Source organism: Ictidomys tridecemlineatus, chromosome 2 (assembly GCF_052094955.1).
Source record: "Ictidomys tridecemlineatus isolate mIctTri1 chromosome 2, mIctTri1.hap1, whole genome shotgun sequence".
In the NCBI taxonomy this organism is placed as follows: Eukaryota; Metazoa; Chordata; class Mammalia; order Rodentia; family Sciuridae; genus Ictidomys; species Ictidomys tridecemlineatus.
This window is the reverse complement of record NC_135478.1, coordinates 74,476,770-74,498,041: the sequence shown is the minus strand read 5'-3', so window position 1 is coordinate 74,498,041 and position 21,272 is coordinate 74,476,770. Positions and strand designations below refer to the sequence as shown.

General features: G+C 37.5%; 1 protein-coding gene across 1 annotated transcript in view; it reads left to right on the top strand.

Annotated features, from left to right (window-relative positions):
• The window catches only part of LOC101966927 (sodium/glucose cotransporter 1), a 75,136-nt gene that overhangs the window by 7,068 nt on the left and 46,796 nt on the right, over positions 1-21,272 (top strand). Inside the window, exons 2-6 of the mRNA XM_078038908.1 lie at positions 2,836-2,940; positions 4,391-4,450; positions 15,762-15,866; positions 17,389-17,494; positions 18,638-18,718. Of these exons, the coding sequence (XP_077895034.1) occupies positions 2,836-2,940; positions 4,391-4,450; positions 15,762-15,866; positions 17,389-17,494; positions 18,638-18,718 (457 nt within the window). The remainder of the gene's footprint in view (positions 1-2,835; positions 2,941-4,390; positions 4,451-15,761; positions 15,867-17,388; positions 17,495-18,637; positions 18,719-21,272) is intronic.

Genomic DNA, 21,272 nt, shown 5'->3' with positions numbered 1-21,272 from the left:
TTTAAATACCTACCACCTAGTGTGAATCCAGCTTTTTTTTCATCTGAAGTCTGACCAGTTCTCATCCACTCTACCTTCAGCTCCTAGCTGCCATCATGTCTCACCTGATTAATTATAACAGCCTCTTCTCTAGACTCCCTACCTTTCCTTCTCTATGTATTTATTTTTATCCCTAGCCCACATCTCTTTCTTCAACTCAATACTGGAGATGTATAGATGTCTATTTGACACCTTTATTTGAAAGGCTCAGCAGGGATCTCATGCTGAACATATCACAAAGGGAACTCTGGATTTTCCTCTGCAAATCTGCCTCTCCTGCCATCTTCTTCATCTCATTAATAACAACTCCATCTCTCTAGCTGCTGGGGTTCACAAACTTGGAGTCATCATAAGCTCTTATTTTTCTCCCACATCCAACATCTTATACATCAAGAAATCCTGTGACTCAATCTAAAAAATATATCTGAAGTCCAACCAGTTCTCATCCACTCTACCTTCAGTTTCTAGCTGCCATCATCTCTCACCTGATTGATTATAACAGCCTCTTCTCTAGACTCCCTTCCTCTGCTTCTCTATATATAGTCTCCAAAGAAGCAGCTAAAGTTGAGTCTGTTAACAGAACTTAAATCGGACAATGATGCCTTTCTCCTAGAACCTTCCATGGGCTCCCATATCACCCAGAATGAAAGCCCAATTGCCATGAACACCTACATCAGGCCACAGATTATCTACACCTCCTTTCCTCTCAGGCCTTCCCTCTTAGGATGACTTTCCCCAATTCTAGCCAGTGTTCTCAGTATCCTGTTTCAGTGCCTTTCCATCTGCTAATGCCTCTGCATGGATGCCCTCCCTAGATATCCCCACAGCTTGCTCTGTCAGCTCTTCTGGTATTCCTTAGCTCCTTTCTCAGGACATTTTACCCTGAAAGCCCTATTATTCAACATTCTTATCCACTTTCCCAACTTTCTTTTTCTCTATAGTACTTATTACTGTTTCCTATGCTATAAAATAAATCTACAATATATTGTTTATTGTTTCTCTTTTTCCCAAAAGAGTGTTAGCTTCATGAAGGCAGGAATAGGACTTTTTCTATTTTACTCACTATTGTATGCTTAACACCTACAACATTGTTCCTGGTCCTTAGTTGGCAGTGGACATTACTAATAATTATTGAGCCAGATGCGGTAGTGCATGCCTGTAATCCCAGCAACTCAGGAGGCTGAGGCAGGAGAATTGACAGTTCAAGGCCAGCCTCAGCAACTTAGCAGGGCCCTAAGAAACTCAGCTAGAACCCTGTCTCTAAATAAAATATTTTTTTAAAAGGACTTGGAGATGTTGCTCAGTGGTTAAGCACTCCTGGGTTCAATCCCTAATACCAATAAATAAATAAATAAATAAATAAATATTATTATTATTATTATTTTTGAAATAATGAATAATTACTTTATAATCCATCTTTTCATTTACTCATGTACTAAGAACAACTTTCAAGATTGATTAAAATAAATCTATATATAGAAATAATATGTATATGCAGTTGCATACTATTGCATTATATGGGCATTCCACTATTTATGCCCTCTATTATTAGGCAATTTACACATTATATAATGTTTCTTATAATGGTAAATGTAGAAACATACTTAAGAGTAAAATTACCATTACTTGAGTACTTGTTACATGTCTCTTCTATATTTCCTTGCCTTTTATTGGTCACTTCTAAGCCTTTTTGGTCTTGTGTGCTACTTTATGTTAATATTTCCAATGCTGTTTTCATCTTGGTTTCATTTACCTAAAAGCCTTTGTTGGTTTTAGCTTTTCTTGATAATTTGGTTTTAAATGTGTCTGATGCCAATGACATTATAGTCAAATTACAGTTTTAAATGGAGTGAGTACCTCCACTCCATTCAGAAATTATGACTGGTTTTGGAGGTATTTTGTTCCTTTTATATGCCTCTAGGACTTTTTCATATTGAAAGTAACAGATGTTGGTTGTAAAAAAACAAAAATTACAGTCCAAGTATGGAACTTGAAATATTCTCCCCACTCCATCTCTATAACCATAATTCTAGCTCCAGAAGCATTTTGTTTCCATGCATACATAAATATATATGTGCACAAATGTAAAATACATACAATTGTAGAAATTATGTTTTACATATAATTTATAATATAAATTATATACATATACTTATAATATAATAAATGTAATATAAACCATATACATATATAATTTACTTTTTATGTATCAGGGATTGAACCCAAGGGCACTCAACTACTGAGCCACATCTGCAGCCTTTTTTACTTTAAGACAGGGTCTCACTGAGTTGCTTAGGGCTTCACTAAGTTGTTGAGGCTGGCTTTGAACTTGCAATTTTCTTGTCTCAGGTTCCTGAGCTGCTGGGATTATAGGCATGTGTTACTACACCTAGCTTATTTACCTTATTTTATCACTTAATAGAACTACCTTATTCCTTCTGTATGCTGCATTGTACTTCCTCACAATCATGTACCTTAGTATTTTAACCAGTCTCACAAAAAGTTATATTGTTTTCAGTTTTAAATTATTTAAAACAAATCCATACTTCTAAATACTTCTGCTTTAATTACATTAGAGGAGAACATGACAACATAAGTGCGGCTATTCTACTTTTTCTCATTTTCTCCTCTTTACTTGGCTTTTAATTCATGGTTAAGGGAGATATAGAAAAAACATAAATGGGAATTCTGTACAAGGAATAATCCCTTTTGAAAAAAATGTGAAATTCATTGGGAGTTTGTATTTGTGAGAACTAATTACCTAGTTCTGATATGTATTTATCTTTTTATTTTCAGATAGGTACTTCTATTTTTGTTACATATATTGGCAGTGGCCATTTTATAGGCCTGTCTGGAATAGGAGCATCTTCAGGGATCGCTGTTGGGGCCTTTGAATGGAACGTAAGTAATACATTTTGCAGAAACTAATCTCCACATTTATTGTTGTCCAATAAAACAACTTAAAAATTTGCTTCCAACCTTGGGTAACTATGAAAGACTTCTTGAGAAGTTGTGGGGGAAAGGAACTACATGTTTGATTTTTCAAAAGGATTGTGTTGGTTTTCATTCTTAGTAAATGAAGAAACAATGTTTATAACCCTACAACCATAGGAACATAGTGAACAGAAAACTGTTAGGATATTAGGTAGGGAAAAGATCTTATTAACATTTAAATATATATATCTACATATATATAATGTACATATACATACCTATATGTGTGTATGTATATGTACATATATGTGTGTATATATAGACATATCTATGCATATGTCTTTGCATGATATTTAGAATGGGTTAAACCAAGCTCTTTGAGAATTCAGTAGTTACTATAACTCTTCTAAGTTATCTCACAGAAATACCAGTTCCAACCACAAAACATAAAATATTGGATTATTTATTTATTTAATGGAATATATTTGTTGTAGGAAATATTCTTTTTCTTGATTTCACCCAATTTATAAATGAATTTTAATTCATTTATTAATCAGAAAGCTCCACATTTTTTAGTCTCATCTTTGTACTTACATTCTACAAAAAATTTTGTACTTACATTCTACAGAGTCAAAACCTAAAAATTCTGTTCTTCATCACTATTAAGTTCTCAGAATTTTCAAACATCACTTTTCTTCATATACTCAGCTCACATTATCCCTTCTTTATAAATAAATCCAGAACCAAATATGTTACTTAATTTCAATTGTGTGACATTTTTACAGTTTCTCTCACTTTTCCCTTAATGTTTTTTTTTTATTTTTAACAATATTTTAAATTTATTAAAATATAAGCCACCCTCATTCTTGGAAATGAACTCAGTTTACTTACCCAAATTAAGAGCCTTCTACAGACACCTGGCGTGTGATCTACCCCTATAATCCCAGCTACTTGGGAGGCTAAGGCGGAGGTTCACAAGTTCAGGCCAGTCTCAACAACATAGAAAGACCTTCAGCAACTCATGAGACCCTGTCTCAAATTTTAAAAAAAATTAAAAAGGCTAGGGAAATACCTCATTGGTAAAGTGCCCTGGGGTCAATTCCTAGTACCAAAAGTAAATTTTTTTAAAAGAATCTTTGTGGGTTTTTTTTTTTTTGACTTTTTTTTCCCCAGGGCTGAGGACCGAACCCAGGGCCTTGTGCATGCTAGGAAAGTGGTCTGCCACATAACCAAAGATCATGTGCCTGAAAATTAAGTCATTTTTTTTCTGAAAGGTGTATTCTTGGACCTTTATTTGTAAGTCCCAAGTAATGATATATCTATCAGGCTCAAAATTAATAGTAACTGAGTTTGCATCTCATTTAAGAGCTTGACCTAGATGGGTCCCTGATTTAATTGTTCGTCTTCTTGATTTCAGACTGTACTTATGGTCTTTGTTCTTGGTTGGATATTTATTCCTATTTACCTTAAGGCTGGGGTAAGTTTCCACTATTAGTTACTCTATTCTCTAAATATTTTTTCTCACAAATATTGCAAGTGTACTAAAAATATCTTAGAGGACAACTTAAACTTCTTAGTCTTTTGATGCTTGTACTGACTTCCCTAATCGCAAGATGCCTACAAGACATATGCTTCCTTGGGTTAACAAACACCAATAATTGTTGGCTTACTGAATAGTTTATCCTTTGAGGCTTGTATAAGAAAACATTTTAAAGTTTATTAAAAAATAAAACCAACTTAGGTTTTTAGAGAACAAATATGTTAATGATTGGAAGACTCAACTGTCAGAAGACTCAGCTGACTCAAATGTCAGTTCTGCCAACTGGTCTGTGCATGGAATGTAATTCCAAACAAAATCCAAATAGAGTTTTTTGAGGAACTTGACAAACTGATTCTTAAATATATGTTGGAGAGTATAAGAATAGCAAAGATATTGCTATCAAAGATGATGGACTTGTCCTACCAAATGTCAAAGAGTTTACAGCTGGGCAGGGTGGCTCACACCTCTAATCCCAGCAGCTCTGGATGCTGAGACAGGAGGATCATAAATTCAAAGCCAGCCTCAGCAATGGCGAGGCACTAAGCAACTCAGTGAGACCCTGTCTCAAAATAAAATACAAAATAGGACTAGGGATGTGACTTAGTGGTTGAGTGCCCTGAGTTTAATCCTCAGTACCCTCCAAAAAAGTATTAAAAGGCTATAATAATTAACACAGAGATAAACTCCTGTGATTTACACAGTTGTCCCCCAAAGGCCCATATGTTAAGGAGTTGTGTTACATAGTTTCTCTCACTTTTCCCTTAATGTTTGGTGCTCCTGGAAAGTGGTTGATCCCTAGCCCATGGTGCTCTTGGAAAGAATCTTTAAAAATGGGGCCTAGTGGGAGATCTTCTTATCACTGGGGACAGACAGACCCTTGAAGGGATATTATGATCCCAGCACTTTCCTCTTTCTCTTTTCTCATCTGGCTTTGAGATAAGCAACTTTCTATGCCAAACTCTCCTGCTGTGATACAACAACAGGACCAAAGCAATGGGGTCAATTGGTCATGGGTTAAAACATTCAAAATGTTGAGCCAAAATAAGCCTTTCCTCTTCTTAAGTTTATTTATCTCAGGTTTTTTTTTAACAGTAATAGAAATCTGACTTACATACATACTCACAAGTGGAAGAGGGGCAAAAGCCCAGAAACATATATATGGACACTTATGACATTGATGGTATTACAGGCAGATCACTAAATAAAGGAAGGCCAACTGATTACCACATGAAAAAACAAAATAATTTTAGGTTGATTAAAGACTTAAATGTAAAATGCAATAAAAACATTATAGGAAAGTATAGAATATATTTGTATCCTTGAAATGGAGAATGATTTGTAAATAAGATTCCAAATTCCTGGTTGATCACTAAAGTACACATACATATATGAGACTCCAGAAAGCCTATTTGTAAAAAGAAAGAACCCATAAGGCGCTCTTTCTTGAAAAGATAGTACTGCACCTGGTGAGATTTTTAGTTTATCATACTACATTTCCCAAACCATATAGGATAAGCAGTGGAAAGCAGAATTCTTACTGGTTTGAGGAGTCAAAGGACAGAACTAAGGACAGGAAAGCACTAGGAAATTTAGGTGGGACACTTTAAAAACAAGGAAACCAAAGAAAGAGTTAACCCCCAAATCTGAAAACAAATTTGGATGAAATCCTTGGCTGACTTCCATACTACACAGGTTCAGAGGAAACCTCCTGAGGGCCAGACTTAATTAGTTGTAGCTGGAAGATGGTGAAAAAGAAACAAATAGAAACATCAGCTGTGGATATGGGTTGGGGAGGGCTGAACATGAAAGGTTTGGAACCTTCAGTCTAAGAAAGTTAATTACCTATTAAAATAAAAATAGCAGTCCCCAGAAAAACAAAACAGATTCTAGAGCACTGCATTATATTATTTACAATGACCAGTTTTCTACCAACAATTACTAGATACTCAAAGAAGTAGGAAGATGAATGACCCACATTGTAAGAGAAAAAAATACAATATATAGGACCTGACTGAGTAGGTCCATATATTGATCTAATGGACAGACTTCAAATCTGCTATGATAAGTATTTTTTAAAAAGTAAAGGAAATGTGATATTAATGAATGAACAAATAGGGCCTCTCTACAGAGACACTAAAACTATAGGAAACAATCAAGAGGAAATTCTAGAGTTGGAAAGCATAGTAACTAAAGTTAAAAATTCACAAGAGGAGCTCAACAGCAGATTTTAAATGACAGAAGAGAGAATCAATGAATTTTAAGATAATAAGAATTACCCAGGATAAGAATAGAGAAAACAGGAAGAAGGTGGAACAAAATCCCAGAGACCTGTGATTACAATATCAGATAGTCCAGCATGCATGTAATTGGAGCCCCAGAAAGAGAAGACAAAGGAGACAGAAAAACACTTTTTTAAAAATGTTTTAGTTGTTGATGGATCTTTATTATTTATTTATATGGGGTGCTGAGTATCAAACTTGGTGCCTCACACATGCTAGGCAAGTGCTCTACCACTGAGCCACAACCCCAGAAAAACATTTTTTGAAAACATAACAACTAGACCACCGGCAGATCAGGCCCAGCGGCTTGTTGCGGGCCAGAGCCGGCCCCACCCCCAGTGCCTGCAAGGTAGGAGAACCGGCGACCCACGGGCAGGTCAGGCCCAGCAACCTGCCGAGAGACAGAGCAGACACACTCGCCTGCAGGGAACACGGTCCTGCAACCCACCAGCAAGACAGGTCCAGCGGTCTGGCGAGGGGCAGGCCCGTCCCCTCCCCCAGTGCCTGCAAGGTAGGCGGAACGATGACCACCAGCAGATCAGGCCTAGCGGCCTGCTGAGGGGCAGGACCGTCCCCTCCCCCAGTGCCTGCAAGGTAGGCGGGACTGTGACCACCAGCAGATCAGGCCCAGCGGCTTGTTGCGGGCCGGAGCCGGCACCACCCCCAGTGCCTACAAGGTAGGTGAACCGGTGACCCATGGGCAGGTCAGGCCCAGCAACCTGCGGAGAGACAGAGCTGACACACGCGCCTGCAGGGAACGTGGTCCTGCGACCCACCAGCGGCCTTAGTGGGGCAGGCCCATCCCCTCCCCCAGTGCCTGCAAGGTAGGCGGGACAATGACCACCTGCAGATCAGGCCCAGCGGCTTGTTGCGGGCCGGAGCCGGCCCCACCCCCAGTGCCTGCAAGGTAGGAGAACCAGCGACCCACGGGCAGGTCAGGCCCAGCAACCTGCGGAGAGACAGAGCTGACACACGCGCCTGCAGGGAACGCGGTCCTGCGACCCACCAGCGGCCTTCTGTGGGGCAGGCCCGTCCTCTCCCCCAGTGCCTGCAAGGTAGGCGGGACTGTGACCACCGGCAGATCAGGCCCAGCGGCTTGTTGTGGGCCGGAGCCGGCCCCACCCCCAGTACCTGCAAGGTAGGCTACCGGGGACCCATAGGGAGGTTAGGCCCAGCAACCTGCGGAGAGACAGAGGTGCCCCTCGCGCCTGCTGGGTAGGCGGACCTTGGACCGGCCAGCAGAGCAGACCTAGGGCCCGCCAGCGTGGTAGACGGATCGCACCAATTGGTGGAGGATCACAGCCACCACTTGTCCTGCAAGGGAGACTTTTCAACTATACAAGAGCAATATAAATAAATAGAGGGAAAATTTCAAAAACACAACAGTTTCACCAAGCAGAAAGAAACGCCAGCAGTATGAAAAGACAAGGAAAGAAAGGACCACAGGCAATGCAGGTCAACTCAACTCTAGAAGAGGTAACAGATGGAATGTCAGACAGAGAGGTCAGGATATACATGCTTCAGATGATCTGGAGTCTCAAGGAAGACATGAGACAGCCAAATCAGACAATGAAAGATCACATTGACAAGGAACTACATAAACAAATCCAGGAAGTAAAAGATCAATTTCACAGGGAGATAGAGAAAATAAAAAACAAACAAATAGAAATCCTAGAAATGCAGGAAGCAATAAACCAACTTAAAAACTCAATTGAGAATACTACCAGCAGAGTGGATCACTTAGAAGATAGAACATCAGACAATGAAGACAGAGTATTTCAACTTGAAAAGAACATAGACAGCTCAGCAAGTCTGCTAAGAAACCATGAGCAGAACATTCAAGAAATATGGGATAATATCAAAAGACCAAACTTAAGAGTCATTGGGACACAGGAAGGCACAGAGCTCCAAACCAAAGGAATAAACAATTTATTCAGTGAAATAATACGAGAAAACTTCCCAGACTTGAAGAATGAGACAGAACCCCAAATCCTAGAAGCCTACAGGACGCCAAATGTGCAAAATCATAAGAGATCCACACCTAGACACATTATAATGAAGATGTCCAACATACAGAATAAGGAGAGAATTTTAAAAGCTACAAGAGAAAGGAAGCAGATTACATTTAGGGGTAAACCAATCAGGAAAACAGCTGATCTCTCAACACAGACTCTAAAAGCTAGAAGATCCTGGAATAACATATTTCAAACGCTAAAAGAAAATGGGTTCCAACCAAGAATCGTGTATCCGGCGAAATTAAGCTTCAGGATGGAAGATGAAATTAAAACATTCCATGATAAACAAAAGTTAAAAGAATTTGCAGCTAGAAAACCATCTCTTCAAAAAATCCTTGGCAAAACACTACAGGAAGAGGAAATGGAAAACAACAATGAAAACCAACAGTGGGAGGTAGGACAGTAAAGGGGGGAAAATAATCAAAGAGGAAAACAAATCAGGTTTAGCAGCATTAATAAACAAATATGGCTGGAAGAACAAACCATATCTCAATAATAACCCTAAATGTTAATGGCTTAAACTCACCAATTAAGAGACACAGGCTAGTTGAATGGATCACAAAACAAGACCCAACAATATGCTGCCTACAGGAGACACATTTGATAGGAAAGGATATACATAGACTGAAGGTGAAAGGTTGGGAAAAATCATATCACTCATATGGACTGTGGAAACAAGCAGGAGTGTCCATACTCATATCAAATAAAATAGATTTCAAACCAAAGTTAATCAAAAGGGATAAAGAAGGACACTACATACTGCTCAAGGGAACCATACACCAACAAGACATAACAATCATAAATATATATGCCCCAAACAACGGTGCTGCTGTGTTCATCAAGCAAACTCTTCTCCAGTTCAAGAGTCTAATAGACCACCATACAATAATCATAAGAGACTTCAACACACCTCTCTCACCACTGGACAGATCTTCCAAACAAAAGTTGAATAAGGAAACTATAGAACTCAATAACACAATTAACAACCTAGACATAATTGACATATATAGAATATACCACCCAACATCAAGCAGCTACACTTTTTTCTCAGCAGCACATGGATCCTTCTCAAAAATAGATAATATATTATGTCACAGGGCAACTCTTAGACAATATAAAGGAGTGGAGATAATACCATGCATCTTGTCTGATCATAATGGAATGAAACTAAAAATCAACAATAAAAGAAGCAAGGAAAAATCATGCATCACTTGGAGAATGAACAATAGGTTACTGAATGATCAATGGGTTTTAGAAGACATCAAGGAGGAAATTAAAAAATTCTTAGAGTTTAATGAAAACACAGACACAACATATCGGAATCTATGGGACACAATGAAACCAGTTCTAAGAGGAAAATTCATTGCTTGGAGTTCATTCCTTAAAAAAAGAAAAAACCAACAAATAAATGATCTCATAGTTCATCTCAAAATCCTAGAAAAAGAAGAGCAAAACAACAGCAAAAGAAGTAGAAGGTAAGAAATAATTAAAATCAGAGCTGAAATTAATGAAATCGAAACAGAAGAAACAATTGAAAAAATTAACAAAACGAAAAGTTGGTTCTTTGAAAAGATAAATAAAATTGACAGACCCTTAGCCATGCTAGCGAAGAGAAGAAGAGAGAGAACTCAAATTACTAACATAAGGGATAAAAAAGGCAAGATCACGACAGACACTTCAGAAATACAGAAGATAATCAGAAATTATTTTGAATCCTTATACTCCAATAAAATAGAAGATAGTGAAGGCATCAATAAATTTCTTAAGTCATATAATCTGCCCAGATTGAGTCAGTAGGATATAGACAACCTAAACAGACCAATATCAATTGAGGAAATAGAAGAAACCATCAAAAGATTACCATCTAAGAAAAGCCCAGGACCGGATGGGTATACAGCAGAGTTTTACTAAACCTTTAAAGAGGAACTAATACCAATACTTTTCAAGCTATTTCAGGAAATAGAAAAAGAGGGAGAACTTCCAAATTCATTCTACGAGGCCAACATCACCCTGATTCGGAAACCAGACAAAGACACTTCAAAGAAAGAAAACTACAGACCAATATCTCTAATGAACCTAGATGCAAAAATCCTCAATAAAATTCTGGCAAATCGGATACAAAAACATATCAAAAAAATTGTGCACCATGATCAAGTAGGATTCATCCCTGGTATGCAAGGCTGGTTCAATATACGAAAATCAATAAATGTTATTCACCACATCAATAGACTTAAAAATAAGAACCATATGATCATCTCGATAGATGCGGAAAAAGCATTCGACAAAGTACAGCATCCGTTTATGTTCAAAACTCTCGAAAAACTAGGGATAACAGGAACATACCTCAACATTGTAAAAGCAATTTATGCTAAGCCTCAGGCTAGCATCATTCTGAATGGAGAAAAATTGAAGGCATTCCCTCTCAAATCTGGAACAAGACAGGGATGCCCTCTCTCACCACTTCTGTTCAACATAGTTCTCGAAACACTGGCCAGAGCAATTAGACAGACGAAAGAAATAAAAGGCATAAAAATAGGAAAAGAAAAACTTAAATTATCACTATTTGCAGATGACATGATTCTATACCTAGCAGACCCAATAGGGTCTACAAAGAAACTGTTAGAGCTAATAAATGAATTCAGCAAAGTGGCAGGTTATAAAATCAACACGCATAAATCAAAGGCATTCCTGTATATCAGCGACAAATCCTCTGAAATGGAAACGAGGACAACCACTCCGTTCACGATATCCTCAGAAAGAATAAAATACTTGGGAATCAACCTAACAAAAGAGGTGAAAGACTTATACAATGAAAACTACAGAACCCTAAAGAGAGAAATTGAAGAAGACCTTAGAAGATGGAAAAATATACCCTGTTCATGGATAGGCAGAACTAACATCATCAAAATGGCGATATTACCAAAAGTTCTCTATAGGTTTAATGCAATGCCAATCAAAATTCCAATGGCATTTTTTGTAGAAATAGAGAAAGCAATCATGAAATTCATATGGAAGAATAAAAGACCCAGAATAGCAAAAACAATACTAAGCAGGAAGTATGAATCAGGTGGTATAGCGATTCCAGATTTCAAACTATACTACAGAGCAATAGTAACAAAAACAGCATGGTACTGGTACCAAAACAGGTGGGTGGACCAATGGTACAGAATAGAGGACACAGAAACCAACCCACAAAACTACAACTTTCTTATATTTGATAAAGGGGCTAAAAGCATGCAATGGAGGAAGGATAGCATCTTCAACAAATGGTGCTGGGAAAGCTGGAAATCCATATGCAACAAAATGAAATTGAATCCCTTTCTCTCACCATGCACAAAAGTTAACTCAAAATGGATCAAGGAGCTTGATATCAAATCAGAGACACGGCATCTGATAGAAAAGAAAGTTGGCTACGACCTACATGCTGTGGGGTCGGGCTCCAAATTCCTCAATAGGACACCCATAGCACAAGAGTTAACATCTAGAATCAACAAATGGGACTTACTCAAACTAAAAAGTTTTTTCTCAGCAAAAGAAACAATAAGAGAGGTAAATAGGGAGCCTACATCATGGGAACAAATCTTTACTCCTCACACTTCAGATAGAGCCCTAATATCCAGAGTATATAAAGAACTCAGAAAATTAGACAATAAGATAACAAATAATCCCATCAACAAATGGGCCAAGGACTTGAACAGACACTTCTCAGAGGAGGACATACAATCAATCAACAAGTACATGAAAAAATGCTCACCATCTCTAGCAGTCAGAGAAAAGCAAATCAAAACCACCCTAAGATACCATCTCACTCCAGTAAGATTGGCAGCCATTCTGAAGTCAAACAACAATAAGTGCTGGCGAGGATGTGGGGAAAAGGGTACACTTGTACATTGTTGGTGGGACTGCAAATTGGTGCAGCCAATTTGGAAAGCAGTATGGAGATTTCTTGGAAAGCTGGGAATGGAACCACCATTTGACCCAGCTATCCCCCTTCTCAGTCTATTCCCTAAAGACCTAAAAAGAGCATGCTACAGGGACACTGCTACATCGATGTTCATAGCAGCACAATTCACAATAGCAAGACTGTGGAACCAACCTAGATGCCCTTCAATAGACGAATGGATAAAAAAAATGTGGCATTTATACACAATGGAGTATTACTCTGCATTAAGAAATGACAAAATCATAGAATTTGGAGGGAAATGGATGGCATTAGAGCAGATTATGCTAAGCGAAGCTAGCCAAGCCCTAAAAAACAAATGCCAAATGTCTTCTTTGATATAAGGAGAGTAATTAAGAACAGACTAGGGAAGAAGAGCACAAGAAGAAGACCATCATTAAACAGGGTTGAGAGGTGGGAGGGAAAGGGAGAGAGAAGGGAAATTGCATGGAAATGGAACGAGACCCTCAGGGTTATACAAAATTACATACAAGAGGAAGTGAGGGGAAAGGGAAAAATAATACAAGGGGGAGGAATGAATTACAGTAGGGGGGGTAGAGAGAGAAGAGGGGAGGTGAGGGGAGGGGAGGGGGCATAGTAGAGGATAGGAAAGGCAGCAGAATACAACAGACACTAGGATGGCAATATGTAAAGCAATGGAAGTGTAACTGATGTGATTCTGCAAGCTGTATACGGGGTAAAATGGGAGTGCATAACCCACTTGAATCAAAATGTGAAATATGATATATCAAGAACTATGTAATGGAGGGGTAAGACAAGATAATACAAATGGAAGAAATGATTTACAGTAGAAGGGGTAGAGAGAGAAAAGGGGAGGGGAGGGGAGGGAAGGGGGGATAGTAGAGAATAGGACTGACAGCAGAATACATCAGGCACTAGAAAGGCAATATGTCAATCAATGGAATGGTAACTGATGTGATACAGCAATCTGTATACGGGGTAAAGTTGGGAGTTCATAACCCGCTTGAATCAAACTGTGAAATATGATGTATTAAGAACTGTGTAAGGTTTTGAACGACCAACAAAAAAAAATAAATAAATAAATAAATAAAACATAACAACTGAAAATTTTCAAAGCTAGGAGGGCAATGTTCATTTACAGATCCAAGAAACTTTGTAAAAACTAAATAGAATAAACACAAAGGAAACCACACTTAGGTATACTATAGCAAAACTGATAAAAACAAAAAGGAAATCTTGAAAGCAGTAAGGGGAAAATGACACATTACATTCAAGGCAACAATGACATATTTAATGGTCAACTTCTCAGTAGAAACATCAGAAGCCAGAAAACATTAGACAGACATATTAAAAATGCTAGAAAAAAAGAAAAAATATTAAGCAAGGATTTTATATCAAATATATTCCTCAAAAATCAAGGTGATTTGGTAGGTAATGATTTATGGAGACCCAAAATGCATAAATCATAAAGAAAGAAGTTAGTTAATTAGACTTCATCCAAAATTTAAATTTTTAGTTTAAAAGATGTTAAGAAAATGAAAAACCAAGCTAGAGACTGGCAGGAAATACTTGTAAAACTTATTTACAATAAAACACTCATATGCAGAAAATATGTATGTTGAAAAACTCTTATAACTTGATAATAAAAATAAGGTTTGAACAAATGTTTCACCAAAGAAAATATATAAGAGGCAAATAACACATGAAAAGATACTATAATTAATCATTAGGGAAATGCTATTAAAATAAGATACTATTGCATATTCATTCTTTGATTCTTTTTATGAGGTAGTCATTGGCTTTGACAACAAGTGTAGAAATAGAAGCAGCTCAGGAAAAATGAAGGTTAATATACCCACAGGTCCTAGACATAGGATGGTGTCAGAGACAGCATGCCATGCAGGACCACATGGGAAAGACACAGGATGGTCAGAAGGCAGAAGACAGAAATGAAGGGATTTGGGGCTTTATTGGTGTTTCTATGGGAAAGTCAAGGCAGGGCAGAATGAACAATTTAGGATTGGCTAGCTTAAATAATCTCAATAGTTTTGGGGTTGTAGGGTTGATCTCTAGTTGCCTAATACCTGATCTGAGATGAATGAGCAGAGGATATTGTTCCCTGGGGTCACAGGCTAGCTAGAGGAAGTTCAGCTCTGAATTGGTTAATTCATATATCAAAGACATACTCCGTGCTGAGCCCTTTGTTATCTTTAAAAATTGACTAATTTTTGGAAAGGCAACCTCCCCCAAGCCAGAAAGATATTTTTAAGATGTCAAAACATTGTTATATAAAAACAATTTATATATATACAGTACACACCAGAATGGCTAAGATTTAAAAGACTGACACTGCCAAGAGTGGTGCTTCATCAAACAGGGAGAGTTTAAGTTAGAACTTAAAGTAGACATGTATTGATTGGTAGATGATCAAGAGCACATAAAGATAGTCAGGACAGAAACTGGGACCATATCCATTTAGCCATGGTAGGTGTATCAATAATTGTTAAATGGATATGATCCCAGTTTCTGGTCCAAGAACATAGTGAGCACAGAAGGCATGATTCCTGAATTCTTGGTGTCTTAGACAATATAGAAAAAGAACAGGATCATTTGGGGCACCAGCACCTAGACTGGCAGTTTAGACACAGGCTGTAGAGTCAGGTTCCATGTCCTTTGAGTACTAGCTATCTTTTTAGTACATGACAAGGTACTTGCTTTTACTCTATTATCATTCCATAAAAGTTATTTGTCATCTTTAGAAAATTTAATTAGCTAAATTTCCTTCTGCATTCCAAACATTGCACAGGAAGCTGGATTCCAAGACTTCTTGAAGACAGCAATATTGCCTCTCCTTATTTGCCCCATCTTGACTGGTGCCAGAGGCAGTGATCCCACATTTTGTACTCCTGGGCCACTCCCACCATTGGCAACATCTCTGGGGCAAACAGCACTTTGTGAGCAAGGCTCATCCCCATGGATCTGCCTCTTCCACACTCACTATCTAATGGTGACTTATCTTGCGGCTTGTACAGGTGGTGACATTGCCAGAATATTTGAGGAAGAGATTTGGTGGCTTCCGGATCCAGTTCCTCTTCTCTTTTATGTTTTTACTCGTCTATACCTTTAGTATGATCTCGGTGAGTTATATGAAAACCAGCCCAGTAAAATACCCCCCCCTAAAAAAAAGAACAAGAACAAAACCAAAAACCAACAAGCAGGATTCATGATTATGCTTAGTTATCCCAATAGTTTACTCTGAAGCTTCATAAATGACTTGTTGATCTCTATTGTGTAAGGTAGAGTATCAAAGAGTACTTAATTTTACTATTAATAGTTTAATACTATTTTGCAAAAAATAAAAGGCAGAGGCATCTTTCTTAAATCTCAAGTGCAGGTCACAGGTCAAAGAACCTTGGGCTTATCCATCTAATGTCATTAGGTAATGTGCTCAAAAAAATCTAGGAGTTTCCATCTTCTTGCAAGAAAACTTAACCTCTTGAGTAAGACTATAAGGGCTGTCCTGTTCGAGTCCCTGCTTGCCTCTTTGGCCTTACTTTTCTTATTTACTCCCCTTAACCTACATTTACTGCCTTATTGATTTTCAAACACAGCTAACTTATTCCCACATCAAGCCCCTTATACTTGCTCTATACTGTTTACAGTGTTCACAAATGTCACATCCTTGCAACAAGCCTTCACAGATATTCCTAGTCAGTCTCTACTCCATGGCTCTGTTTTTATTTTCTTTGTAATGTTTATCACCTTATGAGTAATTTATTTGTTTATTATCTGTCTTCTCTGCTTCAGTGTAAGCTTCCTGAGACCAAGGACCTTGCTTGGCTTCTTTACTGCATTACTGAGAACTGTGCTGAGAACATGTTTAGCACATAAAGCACTTGATAAATTTTTTTTAAATAATCAAATGAGTGGTATTTATCACACTGAGAACAAGGCTGTATAGTAGTCTGTCTCCTTCATTCAACATAGGCTTCTTGAAGACAGCTACTAAGTTTTGGTAACCCTTGTGTCTTCTGAACCTGCTAAGTATCGATGACATGGTTGGCACTCAGTAAGCATTTGGTGAACAAATTTATAGATGAATCTTTTCCCATTGTATCCCTGGCTTTGGAGGCTAGAATAACAAATCAAGAGGTTATCCAGTTAAATGATGTGCAGATGTTTCAAAAACAGTGTTAACTAAGCCAGGGTTCAACAAATCTGGTCTGTAGACAAATCCAGCTAATAATCTGCTTTGTACAACTCTTGAGCTAGGAACAATTTTTACAGCTTTAAAAGGTTATAAAAAAATAGAGACAGTGTGTGGTCCAAAAAGCCTACAATATTTACCATGTGACCCTTTACATGAAAAGTTTGCCAATCTCTAAGATGCTATCCCCGTGGCTTTTTCCCAGTGGAGGAACCATAGTTTCCACTCTGAGTCTTCAGAATGGAAAAGGCTAAGTTGTGTTAACTGGGCAAATTGAATTAATTCAGCTCTACAGGCTGAACTCACGGTAGATCTCAGCTAGCATCCATGCAATGCGGTGCCAGTCAGAGACCACCTCTTGCATATGGCTTCCAAGACCCATTTCTTTCTTGAATTGTTGTTGATTCTGATGGAAAAGAAAGTGCAGTATGCTGACCTTGTACTTATTTCAGCTGGAGATCAGCTATGGTGCTATGTTCTTGAAAATGATTTGGAACTTGAATATTTACCAGACTACCCTAGTCTTGCTGACAGTTTCTGGCATGTACACCATCACAGGTGAGGTTGCCCTGATTCAAACACTGAATCAGGATTGTGGGGTGGGGTGCTGGAAATTGAACCCATGAATCAGGATTTATACTACTTCAAACACTCTCTACTTAGTGGAGTACTAGTAGACATTGAGGCATCAGTTTCTAGGCCTTACAATTTTCTCTAAGTATATAGATCACAGACAGTGGAAATATTGGAGGGAGGGATACCTAAGTGGTGTTCTACTTCTAGAAATTAGATTGGGCTCTCAAGAGTTTTTCAAGGGGAATAATGGGGTCAATAGTGACCATGTTTGGGGCAGAATTGGGCTGTTACTTCAGGTTATCAAGTGATAGAGTAGGAGTACAGAAAGGGAATGAGGGGGATACATAGGCCTTAAGTCACCTGGCAAGGTCTTTGGATGGGATCTTTTTTAAAAATTTTAATTTGTTATAAATGATGGCAGAATCCAATTCAATTCATATTACATATATAAAGCACAATTTTTCATGTCTCTGGTTGTACACAAAATATATTCAAACCATTCATGTCTTCATACACGTATTTAGGGTAATGATGTCCATCTCATTTCACCATCTTTCCTCCCCAGACGGGATCTTTTACATAGGCAGTTGTGTTCTAGGGAGCCTTTACCTAGATTTGGAGAATGGGAGCTCCTGTCATTCTTTTCCAGCCACAGCACTGGTTTATGTTCCCAGGAGTTCACTAGAGTACAAGTAAAGAGAATCAGTGGGAAGTAGAGTGTATTCAATGGATCACAAAACATGGGAATAGGAGCTGGATTTTGCTTCTCAGGAGACATGTTTGGAGACATCTGTTCCTTTAAACTGAGATTTTTGTGATGAAGGTTGCATTATTTTTGCTTAAGAGATCTATCAGATTTTTTATCTGAAAAAAATGGGAAGTAAAGGAAAATTGGGATATAAAAGAGCAAGCTAAGAATATTATAAAAGATTGTCAAGGATATTTACAAGAGAAAAGAGAAAGTACCAAAACCAAGTACAAGTAGTTTAAAAGACACTGATTTAAAGGGATATAAAGTCTTAATGAAGAGAGATAGGAGGAAAAAGATGAATTGAGTAGGTGATTCAGAAATTACAGTCAGCAAAGTCAGATGTGGTTTTAATTTCTCATTCTCTTTTTCTTCAGGTGGTTTGACAGCTGTGGTTTATACTGAAGTCTTACATGCTGCTGTTATGATTTTAGGATCAGTCTTGTTAATGAGTTTTGGTAAGTAAAACTTAAGAAGACTGGGCATCAGAGGGTAGAATCTTTAAATCTGTAGCTGTCCTAGGTCATCAGCACCTTCATCTCACAAATGAGGATACTGAAGCCCTCAAAAACTAAGAGTGTTGTCAAAGCTTATGCTGAAAACTGGGAGGAAACCTCTGCTCAATTCAGGATAAAGAGAAGTTGAGTAATAAAGCAGAGATAATAAACTCCAGTATCTGGCCTGTCATACTCATCCCCATTCCAGTGCTTTTAACCTGTTCTTCCTTTCGAATTGAAAAACCCTTTCCTTTCATTCACTCAATTAAATACTTCTGTCAAAGTCAATGGACTATTTACCCCAAATAGTGTGATTTCATCGTTATTTCATCAACACATCTTTCTTCTCTGATCCACACAAAATATTCCCACCCATTGTGCAGCCTAATGAATTTAGTACTTAGTAAGTACTTATTAAGTTATGAGAATGAAAATATTATAGCTGAGGTCTGGGATTATGGCTCAATGGTGGAGCGCCTGCCTCACACATGGGAGGCACTGGGTTCAATCCCCAGCACCACATAAAAACAAATAAAACAAAATAAAGGTATTGTTTTCATCTACTACTAAAAGAATTTTTAAATATTGTAGATGACACAAGTTGAATATTATCAGGTCTCAGGTAGGCATTTATCTGTGTTGTCTGATTTAATTATCGCAATCACCATGAGGCATAATTACTTTAGTTACTCCCATTTTACAGATGAGGAAAATAAGTCTCAGCTTGTTTATGAAATATACCAAGAGTAAGACACACCAAGAACTCTCTTTTTAATAACAAAACCTAATCTATAACATATTATAGGTCAGTAATGGCAAGGAGACACTTAAAATGGAAATTTCTTTCCACAGCTAGGGGTGTGAGCTTAGCAAGTTGATGTGACCACTGCCCCATGTCTCAGAGATTGGTCTTGCAGAAATCTAGAAGGAAAAGTTCTGGGCTTGGGTAATAGAAAATTATTGAAATAATATGTGAACACAATTTAAGGATTATAGTTTCGGAGAGTATATTGATGAGTCTCATGGAATAAGAACAGATAAGATCAAACAGAATCACACAGTGCCCTACCTTACCATTCAGGAAGTATTAGTATACCATGAATTGTTCTCAGTGCTATGTTGCAGGAAAACAAAATACAGGTCAAACGTGATCCAAGGAATTGTATCATTTTGAAATGTATGGGGAGCAATGACTAATTTGAGTAACAAAATTTTCAGCTACAAAACACAGTAAACCATGTGTTTGTTTTTGGGCTAGTATTACATATCAACATTTTTTAAACCTATGAAGTCTACCCCAAAATTTGATAATGGTACCCAAATAAAATAAACTAAGAAGAGGATACAATGTTCCATATAGTGTTAACAGTTATATCTCTAGATTTTTACTGAGAAATCTAATGGGATTTTTAATGGAGGTATTCAGGTTAAGTTTTTTGAGAAATAAACTATTATAAAGTTATGAAACAATTGTTTTCTTTTAAAAATATACAACCCCTTATTTATCCAAATCAATGTTGTCTCTCAGTCTAGTCACTGTAAGAACCCATACACATACAATTATATTTTTATTCCTTTTTTAGTTGCTGTTCTGTTTAGATATACATGACAATAGAGTGTACTTTGTCATATTATACATACATAGAGTTTAACTTATTCTAATTAGGACTCCATTCTTATGGTTGTATATGATGTAGAGTTACACTGGTTTTATATTCAAATGTGAACAAAGGAAAGTTATATCTGATTCATTCTGCTGTCTTTTCTGTTCCCATCCTCTCCCTTCCCTTCATTCTCCTTAGTCTAATCCAATGAACTTCTATTCTTCCCTCCTCGCCCCTTATTGTGTGTTAGCATCTGCATTATCAGAAAGAACATTTTTGGCCTTTGGTTTTGGAGGACTGGCTTATTTTATTTAGTATGATAGCCTCTCCAGTTCTATCCATTTACTGGCAAATGCCATAATTTTATTTCTCTTTATGGCTGAGTAGTATTCCATTGTGTCTATATACCATATTTTCTTTATCCATTCATCTGTTGAGGGGCACCTAGGCTGGTTCCAATATAGTTTAGCTATTGTGAATTGAGTTGCTATAAACATTAATGTGGTTGTATCACTATAGTATGCTGATTTTAAGTCCTTTAGGTATATGCTAAGGAGTGGGATAACTGGGTCAAATGGTGGTTCCAGTCCAAGTTTTCTGAGGTATCTATATACTACTTTCCAGAGTGATTGCACTAATTTGTAGTCCCACCAGCAATGTATGAGTGGACCTTTTTTCCCCATATCCTTGCCAACATTTATTGTTACTTGTGTCCTGGATACTTGCTGTTCTGAATGCAATAAGATGGAATATTTACATATTTTATTCTTCATGCTAAGTAAACCAAAAGGAATACAGTGAAATACAGATCATCCTCAGTTTCTTGGTTCATTACTCAAAAACAACAACTATTATAATTTTGGCTATATCCTTTGAAATATATTATTCACATATACAAAGATTTTTACGTA